Below are 20,296 nucleotides of genomic sequence, written 5' to 3'. Positions count from 1 at the left end.
CATCCGTGTCTTTAAATACCCATCCTCTCAAAGAAACAAAATCAGATTTGCTGCGTATGCAATATTCAAACCTGACCATAATAATGCAAAGATACAAAAGAGCATAAAAATAATTGCTGATGTAAAATTGGGTTGCTTCCTACTTGGGATTCCCTTCGCACGGTCACAGAGGGGCTGCTCTTCCTTTCCCAAACACTAACCTGCCTTTGCTGTTTATCCGGTTTCTAGATGACTAAAAAGTGCAAGAGAGATTAGTTTTGTACTTAAAATAAAACCCGCAGCCACTGCCTTGGAATATGCCCTGAAATAAGCAGGCTCCATGGAAATAATGAAACCAGTCTCTGCTCTTCCCATTCACTTGTATTAGGGGAGAAAAACCCCTCTATCTCCATGCATGGCCTGGGGTGCTTCTGTGGCATATCAGGTTCAAAAGAAAATGGTAAATTCTGTGATCAGTCACTTCATCCCACATTTCAAAGGAGCCTGCAGAATAGCTCTGCAAAGGTTTAGCTTCATCTTCTAAATCTGGTTAAACAGACTCATTTGCCCTAGGAAAAAAAAATCATCCTAGTGCACAAGGATTTGTTTTACAAGCTTAAACACAAGCTTTGTGCTTGCAAACAAATGTACTTAAGGCTGAAATTGTAGCAAGTATCTTTGAGAATAGAGCTATGAACCTCCAGAGGGAGAAAAAGAGAGAGAAAGGGACCTGGAAAGTTTGGCTAATCCCTCCAGAAGCACTGACAGGGATACACCTCTGCTGAGCCACCCATGGGGTTAGATTAAACCAATCACTGATTTAGATTAGGCCACGTAATCATGGGCATAGGCTAAACCTTGCTAAACTCCTCAGGTCACATCCATCTCTTTCCTGAAAGGCAGTTCTCAACTCGGCATCAGTAAATACAATGACTTGGGCAATGATCCTCCTGCTACCGGGTCACTGCCGGCAGCTCAGGGGCTGGGTCGGTGCCCAAGCGAAGCCAGGGATCTTGTATGCAACAGAGGGGAGCAGGCAGTGAGTGCAGCCGTGGTCCTCACTGGTGGGATCACTGCTCCTGCAAATGGCAATCAGTGGTTCATTAACACTAATTAATGCGGGGCGGGACTGTGGCCAACAGGATGGGACCTTAGTTCCTGAAGGAAGAAGGAAAACTGGCCATTTGCTGGAGCCCAACAGCCAATTTTCCTCAGCTGGGATGGAGGGCGTGAAGCCATCAGTTGTTCAGCTTTTATCTTTGCAGGGAAAACAAAGATAGGAGTGGGCTTTTCAGAGTCGTGTCTCAGCTTAAAAAGAAAACAAATCAAACCCCATAGAAATAAAGCTAAATGCAAAAGAAATAAATAAAAGCCCCTGATATTCTTTTCTCAGTCTTACTCCGAGTGTGACCAGATCACACTGAATCGAGAAAAAGACAGTGCTTAAAAAGAATGCAAAAACTCACTGAGGAAAACCCATCTCTCGCTTCCTAAAGAGCTGAAACCCTTTCTGCTGGTTTTCACCTGCCACAACACAACAGTTAAAGCCAGAGAAATACTGCGCAGCAGAGCATGGTGCACAAGGGAGCACATCCAGACAGGCACAAGGCAGACCAGAGGATGCAGGACGGGACGGGGAGCGGGTCGATGCTCGTCGCTGAAATGGCAACTCCGGGGACAGCCAAGGAAGGGACGGGGAGGGAGGGAGAGGGAGCGGAGACCTCCCGGCACTCCAAAAACCAAACAACCCCCCCATAAATAAAATCAAATGAAATATACACCAATGTAGTCCATGAGGAACTTCCATGAGGAATTCACACAAGCGAGAAAGCAGTCTGGGATGCCAGTGACGACTCGGATGGAAATGAAGAAGGAAAAAAAAAAGAAACCAAAATAAGATGTCCAACCAATGGAGTAAAATAAAACAGGTCACATGGTCAGAAATCATTGGTGCTTCCTAGTATCTAGTAGCAGATTGCTTCCCAAAAACAACAAAAAAAGTTTTTGGTCCTTCTATATATATACATATATGTATATATATTATTATTTTTAAAATGGGGGTGTATATATATATATATGTATATATATTTAGTTGCAACAGTGCTTCTCCGAAAAAAGGTCCATCTATAAATATAATTTTATTTATTTTTATTTTTTAAGTTTTAGTTCTTTTAAGTTAAAATTCTCCATCTCTCTAGGTATTATTTTTTGAATGGTGTTAACCTGCTGAAGTTTTGCCAGAATGGTGCCTGGCTGCGTCTGGGTTCGGTGAACTCGAAGACCTGGGACTGGGATATGCCATCTGTCACCATGTATTGTCCCTGATTTAATGGATCCTGGGGTGGTGGGTAGGCTGGAGGAACCGACTTGGAGTAGCTCACACCTGCATCGATGATTGGGGGGAAAAAGAAACAGATCAGTCAAAGTGCAATTGGGTCAATAGTCTTTCTTCGTCATGCTATCGCTTCTTATCACTTAATAACCGGGTCCCAAACACCAGGGAGACGTGCTAGAGACGGCAAACCTACAGAGGAACGCAGCGGCTGCCTCAGGCTCAGCTCGGAGTTACCTACACTAGACCATGAGTTCAAGGATTGGGAAAGGTCCATTACTTTTGTATTTCTGCCCTCATGGAAAAGTCCTGTGTGACCTAAGGAGGCCCAGACCCAGCCAGGCCACATGCAGCATCGCTCTGGTCAGACAGAGGCAGAGAACCGCGTCCTTCGCCCCGCTCACATCTAACACTGGCTGTTTTGAGTGTGCTTTTACCCTCCCGCCCCACTGCGCTTCCAGAGTGGTTCTGCCCCGACCTGCCCCGGTGACCAGCTCTGAGCAGTGACCCTGAGGAGCACTCAGCACCGGTTCCTGCTCCAGCACAAAGTGGAGCTGCTTTGGAGGAAGCACTGTGCTGCCGGGACCGCGCTACCCAGCACTACTCTGCCTGCACAAGGGGCAACTCGCTGTTTCCTGTAGGAGTTTGTAGGACTTTTCCATAGGGTTCGTTTTAAATTTACCAGTCTGGGTTCAGCCAAAACTGGCTGTAACACAGGAAAGGCTGATTCTGCTCAATCCAAACTGGCAAGGCTACACTTCCAGGTTCTAGATGCTCAATTCCCACATCCGTGCGGCACAGCTCCTGCACAGGAACGGGGAAAGGGAGAGCTTCAGCAAGCTGGGACCTACGCACCCTGCTGTAAAGGATGGTGTAGAAAGGGCAGCTCTGGGTGAATGAAGTGAAGCAGAAGGGGTGTGTGTTACCACCAGCATAGACTACAGGGAGCAGCACTACAGCTACTTCTATACTCCCTTCCCGCAACACCACTGATGAGGGACAATCCCTCCTCCAGCCTCAGGGCAGCGTGATCGGCTGGAACCACAACTCCAGAGAAGGGCAGGAAGGAGGGAGGAGCAGGGCTCTGGAGCGGTTGCTGTAAGCTCTGGCCATCTCTGGATCCCCTCTGCCGCACGCAGAACTGCTCTTCCTTCTGCGGGGTGGCGGGTGGAGGCTTCCCAGGGCCATCGCCAGGCCATGGCCTCCCCTGGCTTTAGCCACCAAGCAGATCAGTGTCCTCGTCTGGAAAGCGGGATGGCATCACCCACCTACCTCACACGAGGGTTGTGAAGCTAAATTAATTAATGATTGTAAAACACTTTGAGATCCTCGGCTGGGAAGGTGCTAGAGAAGGCAAAATACGGTGATTAGCACCCAGGTACCACAGCAACGTGTGTCAAAGAAATGCGACTCTTTGCATTCAGTTCATGGTTCCTGCTCACACACAGACACATGCTTCATGGGACCAGCCCGGCACGGGGGAGGCTGCACACAGTCAGGTACTTACAGACAAGGGAAAAGCCTCACAAAGTGCACTCACGGAGCTCATCGGACAAATTCTATACCTTATTGCATTGTAATTCAGGATCTCTTTTGGATATAAAGCTGAGGCTTTAGTATGGGTTTAGGAGAGAGGATTAATTCGCTTCCCCTTGCTATAGAATTTACCGATCAAGGGTTGTTACATCCTCAAAAGGTTCAGGCCAGATTGAGATACATCTTGACTATGTCTAACTGATTTCTCCTTCACAGCAAATACCATCAAATCACGCAGCTCTGTCCACTGCTGGGAGCAACCAAGATCTTCCCTTACACTGGATAAAACCAGCTCCATGATTCATACTTATCAACCTTTAACAAATTCATCACAATTAGTATTTCAAACTTACTTGAAAAGCACAAGCTGGAGATGTTCTGTGGTTGTGTCTGCACGCTGGAGTAGGGTTACTCATCAACAAGCTTTCTACTCTGTCTTTCCCAAGCTCCTCTCTCCCACAGAAAGCCTGCAGAGCTGAATGTGGCCCCACAGCCCTTGTGTCAAACCTGGAGAGGGTCAGTGCCAGGATACCTGACACAGCTCCTGTAGCATCCTTGGTGACAGGCCCCGATTGTCAACGTGAATTTACCACACTCTGTCACTTAAGCCAGTGACATCCCGTAAGTGCAGAGCATGGGCTTGAGCTCATCCTTCCCTTACCACTTCCATCCCTTCTACCACTGTCCTGTTGCAAGGAACCTTGCTGGAAGGTAGGTCAGCATGTGGGCAGAGTCTGCTCTGGGGGCAAACTCCAGCCCTGAACCCGTCCAAGAGCACAGACATTCTCTTGGAGGCCACCAGCCTTTAGTGCCTTGGCCACTTTTCCCAGCAGAGACTGGTGAGGAACTTTGGGATCTATAGGAATTACTTCAAAGGCAGTAAGTCATTGTGCCACCAAGATCACTTAACCACACAAGATTACTAACCACAGAAGTGCTGTGAATCTAAAGCTGCTGCTAAGGGACATAGAGCAATTGTTCCTAGCTTTGGAGGACTAAACCCACACTGCTTTAATGACACGGCCCAAAGTCGCCTGCATCCTGTGGCTGCAGAGCGGAGTCAGTGCTGTGATGCACCAGCCAGCCATGCTGAGCTGGGCTGAGCTCTTTACTGTCTCTAGACCAATTAGTGGAGGGTGAACTGATGTATTTTAATGATGATACAGAAATGCTAATGAATATCCTGGATCAGCAAAATGTTACACACTTGGAGGGCTGAGGAAGTAGAGAAAGGACAGTCTGGCTGAGGTCCACTGGCACTGATGGAGTTACACTGCAAAGAACACAATCCATAGTCTGTCTTCTCCAAAAGAGAACAAGGCAGACTCCCCTGGCCAGATCACCAGCAACCCCCTCCTGTTCTCTCCCCAAACAGCCTTTTTGGTCCAAGCTCCTGAAAAACGTGTGGCCCAGAGCCACTGGCACCAACATCTGAGCTGGACCCACGTCCTGAGCTCCCGCCTGGTTCTACCTGAACAAGCAGCTGAAGGTTCGTGCATATTTGTCATATTCATCCTACTTTTCAAATGCCTCCCTGGCCTCAGCAACCCAAACCGCGGCTCCCAGTGGCATGCAGTGACTGGGTGCTTGTGGGCGTGCAGAGAGACACGTCTGTGCTCTGGCAAGTCAGGCTGAGAATTCCATAGAACACATCTTCCTGTGAAACTGGGACACAGCACTTAGCAATAGCTTCAGGTGCCCCAAGAACAGCTTTTGAAGGGGACACCATACCCACGTTCTTGACAAGGTGAAACACAGGAGTGGGGTGGGGGGAATTCACCTAATCCACACGTCTTCAAATCCCCAGAAACAGCAATTTCTGGGAAGAAGCATGGCAGGTATTTTGCTGTTCTGCTCTAGAGCCGTTTGCTCCCTCGTCAGAACTCGGGGCCCTGGTGCAAAATTGTCTCTTGAGGGATTAGTTTTAATATGCAAAGCCATAACTCCAGTGCAATTCCAGCAAAGCTCCTTTCCAGTGCTGCTGCGGGCTGCTTGGGGAGCAGCATTCAAAGTGCCAAGGGAAAGGATCGATAGAGAAGCAATGATTTCTAGGCACGGCTGCTGCTGCCTTCCCAAGGCCTCGGAAAGACCAGCCTTGGAGCTCCTTCTGCTGGCTCCTGCCTAACTCTGCACTGTCAGATCCTTCAGCAGGGTGGGGCTGTGGAAATGCTCAGAATGAGAACAAGAAAACTCCAGGGCTCATAATTTGGTGAGACAGAAGTGAGAGATGCTGCGCTGTCACTTGAATCACTGCTGCTTTTAGCACTGGGCAACGTCACCGGGAACCTTCCGGATCTCTCAGCTCAGAGGAAAACAATTACCAAGATTTAAAACTGTCTCTTTTTTCCCTTCCAGGTCTTTTATCCGAGGTTACCACACGGCTCCAGTAGCACTGGGAGCACGCTACGAACACACAGGCAATCCACATGGACATGTGCAGACAGACCCAGCCAGGACACAGCGGGACACCACGGTAACACTGTACCTTTCCAGGGTCAGTACACAACACACACAACACACTCAGACTTCCCTGTCTGTAACCACGCGAACTCGCCTTACAACCTGTTTACTCCACTCTCAACCTTTAAGATTTTAGTTTATACTTGATCAGGAGCTATTTCATAGGCTTTTCTTCCACCGAGCTGTCTGGATACCCTGCTGGCATTAGCCAGAGCTGAGTGGGAGACAATGAGATCTCAACAGCTGCTTGCTCTGGAGGTGCTGGTAGGAAGGGAAGCAGCGCTGTGCTCTGAGCCTCCATCCGCCTCTGAGACAACTCACATCCTTCAGGAGCCATGCTCAGAAATCCCATAAATCCCCTTTCCTCCTGAACATCCCAACCCATATGCAACACAGGGCAGCCAGGACCATTCCTCAAGGACACTAATTGTTGTACAGTTAGTTACTCCTGCAATAGCAACAAGTTTCAGTTACAGAAAATAGCAGTAATGGCTGAGTGGGTACAGCCCTTTGCCCTTCTTCAGCACATTTCAACAGAGGATCTCAAAGCACCTCACCACTAGTCCCTGGGTTGCAGCAAACTGCTGTGTCTGAGCTCAGCTCTGCTCCCTGACTGCAGGCCGTGTTTGTGCAGCACGAGGTGGGGTGGCGGCCGTGCACAGGAGGCAGCCTGAGAAATGCAGCACAGGCAAACAACTCATCTTGTGTCCTGGCTCCTCCACAGCCAGGCACAGGATCCACAAACACTGAGGTAACTTGACCTTCCTGAGCCTATTTAATCAAGTCTGTTCCTGCAACCTGATGTCATTAGACTAGACATTGAGATAATGATCCCTCATATGATAAGCAAAAGCTAAGCGAGGCAAGATGAATAAATGATACCAGGGCTTTATCAATCAAAGCCAGGTGAGAACTAATGTGTCCCATCTCCTCCAGCACTGTGCACTGACAGCAAAGATCATGCCGTGCTGGTTCCACTGACAGAAGAGATCAGTTCATCCATGGGATGCAGCCTCTCCTGGGTAGCCCCTCACCTAAAACACCTCCCCAGGGTGAAAGCAGGAGGATCTGGACTGACACACTTGGCTCTTCCAATGAGGGCCAGTGGAAAAAACACAAGAGACCCATTTCACATCCTTCCAACAAGCTCTCTCAGTGCCCCTTGCCCAGTCATTGGGACCATCCTTGGGGGTCTCCCAGCCAAGAACTTCATGATTTAGCCTAGCCTGTGTATGTGACCAGATCCTAGATGATACTGCTGGCTCCAGCTGGGCTACTAATGCCTTGAGTGAGAAGCCACTACCTGTGAGATACCACCAGTGAGACTAGTGCCTGTGGGCCCAAAGCCTTCACCTGCAATGCTCTGTGTCAAAGGGAAATAACCCACATTATCTGAACATGCAAATGCCCCTGTTTTAAAGTGGTTAGTCCCTGTGTTGCTCAGTCTCTTTTGATCCCCACAAGGCTATGCCTACATGTGGGAATGTGATGGGGAAACTGTCAGGGCCACATCAATCTTGTTAGCAAGGAAGATGCAATAAATAGGCTTCAGCACTTAGGAGAACCACAGGAGGCACCTACACACTCCATTACCTGCTAGGACCTGTTCTGACCAGCTGGCTGGAGCCAGCACAAGTACACTGACACTCATCTCACAGGGCTCCGCAGCCTTGCTGGGGCAGAGCTTGCAGTGCAGAGCGTGAGAAGTCAGAGAAAAGCTGTTGGGCGTTTGGGTCAGGGCTTTATGACAGCTCACTGTGAGCTCAAGTGATCAGAAAGGAAGAAATCAGCAGGAAAATGCAGTGATTCAGAGGGTGGTTTACTGCAGGCCAAAGCATTTGTGCTGGCTGATGAGTTAACCCCTGCTGGGTTTGCACAGCCCAGTGTTCACAGGCAGATTTGGGGACAGCAAACTTCTAAGCTGAGGGCTGGGGGTGATGGTGACTGAATGTGTGAGTCCCAGACCACTGGGCTAAAGACTCCTCTGGGCTGAGGGCATCTGCTTTGGTGAAGCTGTGGCACAGTGCAGAGAAAAGAGGACAGAAAGAAGGGCAGAAGGAGCTGGCTCGTAGCAATGGGCTGAAGAGCTCTCCTGGGGTGGGAAATGCTCCCACCTCCCACTGAGGTCACTTCTTTACATTTTCCAAGAGGAAATACTAGTGAGAAATGGTGCTTTAAGAACAGAATCTGCTTCCTGGCACCGGAGCCTCCAACCCCTGACACCCCTGGCTGGCACTTACGAGGGCTCTGGGGTTATTGTTGGTTTTGTAAGTCAAGACAAAGACATTCCTCTGTTGCTTTACTGTCTCTAGGAGACACCGCACTGAATTCTGTTCCAATAGCACACTGACACTGAGAGGAGCTGAAGGGCAGTAACCGAGAGGCAACATCTGGAACAATCAATGCAAAAAGAAAACACCCACAAGCCCCAGCCCCTGTCTATCTGCTGGTGAGGTGCGGAGCCAGCACTACCCCTTTACTTTATGTCTAATGGACTTAGAGCCAAAAATTGGTTTAATGCTGTCTTAAGGCACCTGCTCTAATATCATTACATTTTGCCCAATCCAATAAGGAGTGCAAATCCTCCTGTAGTGCTGAAATCTCACCTTGTGTATCATTATATTGCTCTGGAGGAGAGCCCAGTGCTGCACAGACCTGAGTGTGAGGACGGGCTGCTTGTGCCCCACAGAGGACCCTCTAGACCTGGTGCAGCAGAAGGTGTCCCTGCCCATGGCAGGGGGTTGGAACTGGATGAGCTTCAAGGTCCCTTCCAACCCAAACCAGTCTGAGATGCTGTGATTTGGGATCAAAACTTCCCTCTTAACCACCTACACAGTTCCCATGATTTACAGGGCAGAGTTTTAAGGTTTCTTCCCCGCTATGAGCTGATCTCTCCCCTCTCCCTCGCCTGCTGCAGCAGTGGTCGTTCACTCACTTCCTTTCCAAGCACACAGCAGGCAGCTCCCGAGCGATCCTTCTGGGAGCTGTGGTACAACAGCACATGAAATCAGCAGCAGTTTATACTATTTGAAAACTGTTTTTCTGCTTCACCTCCAACAAAGTTGATTGCATTTTCCGTTTCACCTCCTTCACGGCTTTTCTCTCTTCCTTAAGTAGCCAGTGACAGGGAAATTACCATGGCTTCCCATTTAAGAGGTGGAGGGAACAACTGAGATAATCTAGAAACAAGGCTGTAACAGGCATCCCTGGACACAGAACAGGGCTCTCACCACATCAGGTTGAGCTGTTGAGCTGTCAAGCCCTGCTGTAGCCAGAGATCCTCCTGCAAAGTCCATAAATCTAAATGAATAAGTAGTTCCACTGAACACAGAGGGAGTGTCCTTACTCCTAAAGGGCTTCATGGCTCTCCAGGTATAACTGATGCTCCAAAACCAAGTTAAAGCCCCTTCCAACACTACTGTCATGCTGCTGGAGGCTGCATGGGGAGGGCAAAGGCAGCGACCTCCTGGCACAGGCTCAGCCATCAGCCTGCTCCCACCCCATGGCTGCACCTCAGCCTCAGCAGCAGCCCCACGGGCCTGCCAAGGTCCTTGGCCAAAGCCTGCTGGCCGTGTAAGTAGCACGGATGGTGAGATTCAAACCCTCAGCCACTAAAAGCCAACTCTCAGGCATTTCCTCCTACCTCCCTCTTCTGAGCAACGCCACCAGCTCCCTGCTCCGCAGCCTCGTGCCTCAATCTGGGTTCAAGACAAACCACAGAGTAAGAAAACTGAGTTTTCAGCAACACATTCAGTGCCTGTACTTAATCTGGGCTGTGATCACCACAGTGTAGGACGAAAGAAATATCAAGTAATTTAAAGACCCTATTTGTTGTTCAGATTTCACACTGTACATAAACCCACCCGGTTTCCCTTCCCTCGGTGCTTGGGCTCTGACTGAACTTGTCTGACTTGAGGACTTAATCTCATGAAAAGAACTGTCGGTGTTACAGCATAAGCTCGTTCTTCAAAAGGAAATGCTGACTGGTGTTATAGGAGCTAATTAATTTTATAGCCAGAGTAGTCTGTGATAACAGCCCCTCCTTTTCATCTCAGAGAGAAAGAGAGAGAAAGAGAGAAAACAAGAGAGCAATTGCTGTGTAAGACATAAGTACGATTGGGTATATTGTGCTTGTCAGGATGCAAGTCCAGTGATTCAAGTGGGAATACTGGTAGGCATGCTCAGGCACCTCTGAACTGTGTCCCTTAATGACTGAACAGTACAATTATTAATAATTAATAATATAATTAATTGACAGTAAATAATAACGTAATCTGGTTTTGTCACCATGCACGTCACACTCTGTTTTCCAGCTGCCATCATCCCCGTGGCTGCCGCCGTGCTGAGGGATGAGCACACACGTGGTGAGGGGTGAACCCGAGCTGCAAACCCGAGCTCGTGCCCACGCCCGCTCCGGCCCCAGGTCCCTGAGCACTGCCCGACACTGTCCCTGCGCCCGTCGGTGTGTGTCTGCTCTGAGCTCAGGGAATCTGGCCAGGAGAGTTTCCAGAGGACACCTCAGAACACAACACAGGAGTCAGTAGAGAGGAGAAGACTCATGACAATGGAGAGACACAGCAAACCAAGGAGGTCACAGCTGGCCTAGCAAACCACTACTGGACCAGCAAAGCCAGTAGACAACAACAAGGCGAGGCAGAAAGCAAAGAGCTCCTTCGACTCCTGCAAAAACCAACCCACTGCCTGGACAGAGCGGGGACCACTCTGCCTGGAACTGCCTGTAGCCAAGAAGTGATGAGCTGGCTCAAAACCCATTTGCAGGCCTAGTTGTGCCATGGGACTTTGGTAAGGAACTGATGTGTCTACGACTTTGTGAAGCTTTGGACAACCTGAAAAATGACCACTCTGACTTCCCCTCCGTATTTAGCATTTCAAACCCTGTAGCTGCAAGAGGTATTGCCAGAGACCACGAACGCTGGCTGTTTCGCTGGTTGAGACTCTGTAATATCCAGCATGGCATTTATTAGTTGGCTGTAGCCTGCCTGGGTGGGAAGATGAATCTGACATTAAAGAGATATAAAGTTTTTACTGAGAAACTTTATTTCCTAGAGCTGATGCTATTGTGCTGTTCTTAAAAAGTTACAGATAGCCCCAGGAAACATGAGTGTTCCCCTTCCAAAAGCAGGAGGGGGTAGATCCCTCACCTTCTCCGGTGGTTTAGCCATCCTTTTTCTCTGTTAATGGGAGGCTTTAGGAATTAGCAGAACCCCTACACATCTCCACACTCACTCCCATTGCAGCCTGAGAGAAACAACCGAGAGAGATTTCTGCCCCCAGGGACAGCTTCTGGACACCAGACTGGAGACACGAGATCAAATTCATCTCTGGTACAATCCCACTGGCTGCAGCCACGTCAGACCAGAGATTAATTTGGTCCACAGATACATTAAGAAAGGATACAAAGCACAAACGGTATTTGATATATAAAAAGAGAGAACGGGGAGGGGGAAGTTCAGGGGGACACTGGCTCCTAACCCAGCAGGACTCAGCCCAGCCCGCTCCACCCTCACATCACCAGGCAGGGTGCGTGTTGCCGGTTACCTTTTTGCTTACTGACTTTCTTTACTGTCATTGCCGCTTGCCGCTTTTGATTCTCAGAAATCTCAAAGCCTGGAAGAGGGAACACGGCAAACACAATTCAGAAGGTTGCTCACAAAGCCTCTGTCCTTTGGGGAGGGGGGAACAGGGTCTGCACTCTTTGGCAAACACACAACGCCCAGGGAGGCAAAGAGCCCCCTGGGCTGTGTGCACGGGCAGGTATTTGCCTGAACAGCAAATCTTCCTTGCGGGGACAGGCCTCTTTCTAATGTCACTTGTGCAGGGGCCGTACGAAAAGTAAGATGAGACCCATTATTGAAGTATCATAAATAGGCCGAGTGCTTTACAGCTGAGCAGCACAAACGGAGCCTGAACTGACTCTGGTTACAGTCAGCTCATGGACTGATGCTGAGGGAAGGGCATGGCTGGTACGACACTGCCATCGCCACCCTCCTACCCTGTGTGAGATGTGCTGAACCAGAGCAGAAGTGATGCAGCCAGGAGACTCTCAGGTCAGATGGCCAATGACTTCTTCCTCCCAGACACTGCCCACAGTGGTCCAGGCTTGAAGCTATGGGTAGAATTTGTTTATTGAGGGCCAAAACTAATTGGAAAGAGACCTACTGATGACTATGAGAGCAACCAAGGACACCTGAACAAGGTTGAACTGTAATTCTACTACCAAAAACTGGGCTTCTCCAAAAGTTGGGGCTAAACTAAGCAATACCAACAACCTCCTTTCAGATTCATTTCATATTCCTCACCTATCTTTTCATCTTCTTTTACCATCTTCCTTTCTTCTCTGAAAGCTCTAATCCATCGTAACTTATCCTCCAGTTTCTTGGTAAAGAATAAGTGCATTTCCTCAGTCTCCTTGTTATGAAGCTTGAAGGCATTCTTCATGCTGACATTGAAGTCATCATCTCTCCCATCTTCTGTATCCACCACTTCGTATTTATCCAAGTCTATGCGACCTTTGTAATACAGAATATCTCTTCTTATCAGATCCTACAGAGAGAAAAGGAAAGATGGTTGATCATAAGATACTTACAGAGCTTGAACTCAGCAGGGAATCCATGGTGAATCCTGGTCAGATTCTTCAAGCCTCATCTGCTGTGATGACATTTCTTGCTGCTTAAACAAACAGGATAGATCATGGGCACAGAGGAACAAAATACAAATCCTCATGCTTCAAATTTTGCTCATAGGCATGAAGAAATGCCTTTGAGCAGGTAATGTACTTCCACCATGTTCCACAATGGGAAGTCCTGTTCTATAGGATGAGCAAGTGGGAAGTACATGGCCTGATGGGGTTCCTGTGCTGCAAACCAGGCTGAGGAGAAGCAGAGATCCTGAGGAATCATCTTTGTTTTCCAAACACATTCTCATAGAGTCAGGTCCTTTCCCCTTGGAACTATTCCCCATTCATACACAACTCACTGGCAAGCAAATCACCCCAATTCTCAGGTCAAAGAACCTCCAACCTGTCTGCCCCACTACACCTGGATTTAACCTCTTGATCCAGCTTACACTTCTTCTTTTCCCCCTCTTGATGTTTATAACATTTACAACCAAACCGCCTCGTCCCCATCTCCTCTCCCAGCTGACTACTGCTGCCATGCTGGTGTAGGAGGAGCACTGGCCCCACATCTCTGTGTCTTTATAGGAACAGGTGACAAAACCCGATCGTCAGAAGCACAACACTAACAGCACAGGATGGCCACAGAAGGTGATTCAAGTTACAAGGCATACACACATATTTAAAAAGCCAAGTTTAGCAACGCACCATCAGGATTTCCTTGCCCTGCCCACTCTCAAAAGCAAATATTCAGGCTTATTACGTTAATTTAACTTAAATACCTTTTTATTTTTGAGAGCGCCCTGAAGATAAATGCCAGGTCACAGGATTCATTTTAAGAGGAAACATAAAATCAATGTATAGTCTTTATTTACTCAAGTAAGATGTAGCAGTGACGTTTTCTAAAGCTAAGCTGCAGGTATTGGTTTAAACAAATCATTAAGCTTGCAAAATAAATGGTACATCATCCTTTTTTAGCCAACTTGCTCATGGATCTGCCAGACAACATGAACCACCACGAGACAGGCTCTGGGCAGGAGCCTGGAGCCTTTAAAGCTGTCCTTCCCACTGCTGAGAACTGCCAGACCACCCCAGCCAGGCTGTGGGGTGGGCAGCACATGGGGACACCCTGTGCCCTCCTGGCTTCCAGACAGTTCAGTCCATGTCACAGACTCATAACTGTACCTGGACCGTGTCCTTCCTAACGGCCTCGGCATCTCCTACTCCCACTTCTCCCTTTGTCCCCTCTTCCCACTGCTCAATGAATGGATATTATTTCCCAATTGATGACATTTTGACACCCATAGTACGGGAAGCATAATAACTATTTGATCTGTGGATATTCTATCATTTATGTTCCTACAGCTCTTAAAGAATAACATTATTACTTTTATATACTTACACATTAAAAGGCCAGGTTGGACACAGGGGCTTGGAGCAACCTGGTCAGTGGAAGCTGTCCCTGCCTGTGGCAGGGGTTGGAACTGGATGAGCATTAAAGTCCCTTCCAACCCAAACCATTCCATGGTTCTATGATTCTACTTAGCTCCCCAGCAAAGCATCTTCAAATGCACTTGACTTTCAATAACATTTAGGACTTCACCTGGGCTGCATGAGAAGTACACAGCAAACAAGGGCTGCTGCTGCTGCTCCTGGTTATCCCAGGGATAATGTACAAGAGAATGAGGAAGAAGTTATTAAGCTGTAGAATTCACCCTCATTTATATGCTGGCTCTGTTAGCACAGCATTACATCTCACCCTGCCCATAGCTATGCCAGGCTGACGAGTGGCTGGTTCACACTGGCCAGTTCTAGCTGTCACACATTATTTATTGTAGTTAAAGCAGGTAAGAGCAAGGAAATAAAAAAAGACAAAAAAAGACTTTCCAAACCTGGTCAGTGGGGAAAGGCCAAAGAAATGGAGTTGTTTAATCTAGAAAGGCCATAAATAAAAAGGTATGTGCTATTGATATTCCAATACGTGAAAGCTGTTGCTCTTCTACAGAGGCTGGTGATCAATTATTCCCCATTTTGATTGTGGTTTGGCTTAATTTACCACAAGGGAGAAGAGGATGAGATACTTGGATAAAGATGTTTCAAGCTGTAAGAGTCCTTCAGCACTAGAACAGGCAAACCAGGGCAGCTGTGGGCCGGCATTCCAAGGAGACTGTCAAACATGAGGTTAGACAAACATCCATTGGAGGTACTTAACCCTGCAGAGGGAATGGTGGATCTCCCGGGGCCTTCCCAGTGCTGTGTCTTGGTGATGGCTCCGGGAAAGGTGACGGATGGAGCAGACCACGGGGTGAGAGCAGGTGGGGTTGGATGGACCCGGGGGGTGCACCCCACGGCGCAGAGCGGGACACGAGGAGCAGCAACACGGACCTGCAGCCTCTGCAGGCATCATCCACAGGAAGGAAATGGATGCATCTGGGTCAGCTGCACTGATTTGTGTAAACAGCATCTTCTTTTACCCTACAGCTTCTGTGAGTTCCTTTTCTTTCCCTAGCTGAGGTTAATTAAACTCTTGTGAACAATGCTCTGCAGTCTGCTCACGTAATAGGTACGAAGGGTTCACAAGGAAAAGATGAAGCCAGATTTGATGGGAGCACAGAACAAAGTTTGACACATTACATAAACCTACCACACTCTGCTCCCTGCATGCGCTGGGGGCTTACAGCTGAAGCGCTCGTGCTGAGGCAGTGCCTGTGCTGGGGGGGATGGACCTGCCGGTGTGACCTGCTCTCATTCCAGCTTAACTATCCCCATTTCACTGTCCCCTCTCTGGAAGGGAGGGGGGTGCGTGACCTTCTCTAGCTGTGCTTGGAAGAGAAATCTCAGTTGTGCCCATTGTAAAGAAACCAAGGCTGAACTTCCATTGGGAAACCTGAAGCTGGAGTGTGCCTTCCACAATGAATTATGCACCTACCCCCAAATTATTGCAGTGAGTATCGATATCTGTAGGAAGGATTACCCTGTAAATCAGACTGGTCAATTAAATTGACTTGTACTTGTCTTCAGCACTGCTTTCTCCTCCTGCTCTCTAGTTTTAATCAATCCCTTCTTTCTGCCACAAGCACCTCTTTGCAGGCTGTGGCTGTGTGAGCTCCTGAGAGTCAAACCCTGCCGTGATGCTGCAGAGGCAGTAAGATACTGACCACAAGGAGGGCAATCTGCTGACTGCTAGTGCACAATGGCAGTAGAATTAAAAGCTATTAAACGGCTTACACGGCACATGAGGAGGGAATTTCCCCTCCATCAGGGGGCACAGGTAAGCCCTTGAGAGGACCAGCTCCCAGGTAGTTTGTTCCCATTAGCTTTGGGTGCAGCCACCTTCACCCATTCCAGAAACTCCTATTTATTCCTGGGGGTGGGCTGTGAGGGTGGATGGGGAGGCCTTATCCAAGGGCTCTGATTTTAGGATGGCACATTTTTGCAAGGGCTGTGGTTTACTCTATCCTGGGTCACACTCTGCTTCTCATGCATAAACCAAATCAGCTGTAAAACACAAGCGGAGAAAGAGCCGTTTCCAGCCATGAGTCACTGCATCCCTCTTATGAGCTGACAGTATAAAAGATGCCAACTAGAGAATGATCTGACACAAGTTCCTCATTGTTTATGTAGGCTATGGGTCCTCCTGGTTATCAAAACCCTGCACATTCCCCTGCAAAGCAGTTTCAAGTGACTCAGGGAGGAATTCCACACTCAGGTCCCAGGCTCTGGAGCGCAGCTCCCGAGGTTGGCTGGGACTGGCCACAGGTCTCTGGGTGAAATGGAACTTCCCCTCAGTCCCTCCCTGTCTCTGTAATGGGATAATGATGCTGGTCAATCTTACAGGGCAGCTCGGAGCTGCAAGTAAGTCATCAGTGAAAGACCCATTGGAAGCCTTTGGTGCACAAGAGCACCAGATTCAGAGCCTGCATTTCTGGTATCAGAAATAAATCTAAGCCCTGCTGTGGCTGGATGGCACTGACTGTGAGCTTTGCTATCGCTGCTGGACACAGCAGTTTGGGATGAACCTGCCTTTAGGAGCAGGGAAATGGGGTCTGCACAGCACAACCTGGAAATGGGATGAGGGATGGATCCTATTAGATCAGGGGATGTAGCAACACCTCCGCGACACCACCTCAGCCACGTGCTTCCTACCACAAGCTTCCTAGGATAGGCCACATTGGTACAAGTTTGCCCAGGGGCTGCCGTGGGGAGAGGGGAGCTGAAAGCTCAGTGATAGCAGCTCAGGTAACTCCTCCTTGCCCAAGCACAGCTGTGCTGGGGAGCTGGGCACATTCCTGCCGGATTATTCAGCAGTGTCTGTCTCCCGAGGCGGGCAGAGATGTTTGATTCATCCCTGCCAGCTCCATGAAGCTGCAGTGTGGGATCAGAGGGGGAGGACTGGAGCTGAAAGCATTGCTGGGGAAATGCTATTCTTGTTCAATGTATTTAGTGGAACATCGGTGGCATTTTGGTGCCTTGTTCCACCTCAAGCCCAGTCCCACTGGCGAGGGCGCTTCCAAAGAGCTAATCACAGGAGATGGGAACCCTCCTCCAGCCACTTGGTTCTTCTGGTCTCACCAGTTTGCTCCCAGGGGCTTAAACTTGTGCTGCTGAAAGGCCACAGCAGGAGGGGGGTTAGAAATTCAGCTCTGGAGGTTGGGCTCAGGAGCCAAACTGACACCCACTGCAATCCCAGGAGCGATAAATTAGGCACAGAGCGTATTGTGCAGCATCTTGCCTATTGCATGGCTCTGTGGGTAGGCTGAACCTGTTCCCTACCCAGAAAAGAAAACACAGGCTGTGCAGGACTCTAAATCCATCCCTTTCTGGATTTCACCACTGAGGTCACTGAACAAAGCACGCAGGGCTGTTTAGACTATGAAAAGGAATGTTTTCTTTCCTTGAACATACCATATCTGAAAGCTAAAGTGCTTTTTCTAACATAAATCCTGTCAATTACTGGAATTCATCCTTTGTGTTCAGCTATCTGCTAGCCAAGGAGACTGATGGGAGGATCAAACTTCCCTACTGCGCTCTATGGTCTGGACCCACACAAGCCTCTTGTCTGCAGCCACCCTGATCAATGGGCATGAACCAGGCTGTGGGAACACTGTTCTCGACAAACTTCCTTTTATACTCTGCCCATTCCCACCCTGCTGCAGGCTGGAGCCAGGCCTGACCCAAACCAGGGCAGTTCATGGGATCTGTGCTACTGGGGAGGGAAAGAAGAGGGGTGGGAGGTGCTGCACAAGTCAAGCAGTGTTCCTTGTGGGTCAAAAAATCACTTAAAGTAACAAGAATTGTCCCAGTGCTGCTCAGTGTCTGCAAACAAGACTCTCAGCTGGCCCCAAGAGACCTATTTAGCCTGTACTAAAAGCAGGGCCGCTGTTTTGGTGCAAAGACCCCCCCATGTTTTTAACAGAAGCAATATGGGAACTAGACTAAAAGAGTTCAGAAATGTCTCTTTTATCTTCCCATTTGGAAACCTGAACTGCAGTGGAGTTTGACAGGATTATTTTATTTACTCTCTCTCCTATAGCAGAGCTATTTCTGGTTGCCTGTCTGGCGATTGCTATTAAACTGCTCTCATTTTGCTTCTCATCCAGCCTGCTTTGCTCCGAGAGCTCAAGGGAAGACAGCAATAGCAATAAACCACAAGCTGGAGTTTGCATTGCCTTTTGATTACAAGAGACACATAAAAACTGCAAATGAAAACTAAATGTGTTTCGTGCAGTCACTGATCTTTCTGCGCTGTCAGAAAACACTAAACACGGAGCCCCATCAAGGGTTGCTGTACTACTGGTGAAAGAAAAACATCATTTGGTACAGAAACTCTGTTAACTCCTCATACTTCATCCTGTCATTTCCAGCCTCGATACCACAGCGCTCTTGATCCCATTGGAAAACCAGGCTATTACCCAAGAACAGAAAAAGGAAGATCCTCATCTATTCCATGGTGTGCACCTCGAGCATCCCCCAGCATAACAAGCCACGATCACAATTAATGCTGTGTGTCACAGGCCTGGATGTGAAGTACTGTGATTTGCTAATTTAAAGCATCCCTGTGTCAAACTCTCTCAACTTCAAGGTGATAAGAAAAGTAGACCCTGTGCCTTTAAGGCAACAGCTTTTAATGCTACCATCATCAAGGATTGACTTCATTTCTTGGTAATTATGGTTAGCATACTGGAATATGTATTCTTTCCTGATTATAGACATATGGTTAAGTCAAGCTGAGGCCAGTGCTTGCTTCCTACACAGTTTATTCCCTTCTTCCTTTCCAAAAGGCATTTTTGCATCAGGGTAACCAAGTGACAGCCTCTCCTAAAGAGAGCACCACTCTGTCCTCAGGCACACTGCAACATCCCAGCCTCTGGTTCAGGAAACATAGGCAGAAAATTCATTAGCAGAGCCTGACATTAAGCCAATAGCTAAAAAGTTCCCCAGCTTTGCAAAGATTTAAATCATGAGATCTCCCAGTGGCTCTTTATCAGGGACTGCAGACATGCAAACCAGACCAGTGCTCCCCTTCTAAGCCAGGTTCTGGGAATGCTCTGCAGTACCCACCTGCACCCTCTGCTATTTCAGTATTCACTTTATTGAACACTGAAATGGTCGACATGATCGTTTCCTCTGATTAAACCCCTCACTTCCCAGCACCAGCAAATAACTTGGTGGTGACACTGGGAGGGAACCAGCGCTGTCTCTGATGGCAAAGTCTAACCAAAGAGATTTGTAAAGCTCAGAAAGCGTTTTGATTTGTGAAATTCTCCCCCCAGAAGCTGGCAGCCACCGAGGAGAGCTGCCTGCTGTAGTGTCAACTTCCCCACCTGCTGCCACTGCTCTTCATGCAGCCCTCGTAAACCTCAGTGCAAGTTTCCTGCTTGGAAGAGAGACATAAATATACCTCTACTGGCAGCAGTAACATCTGTCAGCACATTTGAATGCAGCCCTTTATAATTACTCATTTTCACAAACTAGGTCTGAAGTCCTGTCACTTCTCCCAGACGTGGTGGCCATGGAAATGCATTTGGGATTTCTCAGTCTGAGGCAGCAGAACTTCCACTGGCAACCAGGGACAGTTGGATCTGAGCGGTGCCATCACACCCTTCCTGACAGCTGAACTATATTAATGACTAGTTCATTACAGTCATATTAATACAGTGGTAAAGTTCAAGACGGTCACATCTTAATGACTATCCTGATATGCAGCCCTTTGCATGCAAACAAACCATGAACTAGTAACCACCAGCTGCCCGTGCGCCCATTTGCAAAGACAGGCCCTTGGCTCAGCTCACGCTGCAAAAATCCTTGGAAAAATCCTAGGAGATGCAGCCAGTGGGAAGAAAACATGGACACGT

At 48.4% G+C, this 20,296-nt stretch overlaps 1 protein-coding gene across 10 annotated transcripts in view; it reads right to left on the bottom strand.

Moving 5' to 3' along the window:
• Positions 1-20,296, bottom strand: part of ARHGEF9 (Cdc42 guanine nucleotide exchange factor 9) — a 188,589-nt gene that overhangs the window by 6,715 nt on the left and 161,578 nt on the right. For 9 of the 10 annotated variants that reach the window (XM_030497057.1, XM_030497059.1, XM_030497065.1 and 6 more), the window contains 3 exons: positions 12,628-12,871; positions 11,867-11,935; positions 2,203-2,362 (listed from right to left, as the gene is read on the bottom strand). In XM_030497057.1, coding sequence (XP_030352917.1) covers positions 2,203-2,362; positions 11,867-11,935; positions 12,628-12,871 — 473 coding nt within the window. Of the gene's footprint in view, positions 1-2,110; positions 2,363-11,866; positions 11,936-12,627; positions 12,872-20,296 lie in introns of those variants that run through there. The other variant, XM_030497058.1, reaches the window with a different exon arrangement.

The sequence above is a fragment of the Strigops habroptila genome, chromosome 9, assembly GCF_004027225.2.
Source record: "Strigops habroptila isolate Jane chromosome 9, bStrHab1.2.pri, whole genome shotgun sequence".
NCBI classification, from domain to species: domain Eukaryota; kingdom Metazoa; phylum Chordata; class Aves; order Psittaciformes; family Psittacidae; genus Strigops; species Strigops habroptila.
The sequence above is the reverse complement of the archived record's forward strand: the minus strand, read 5'-3'. Positions and strand labels throughout refer to the sequence as shown.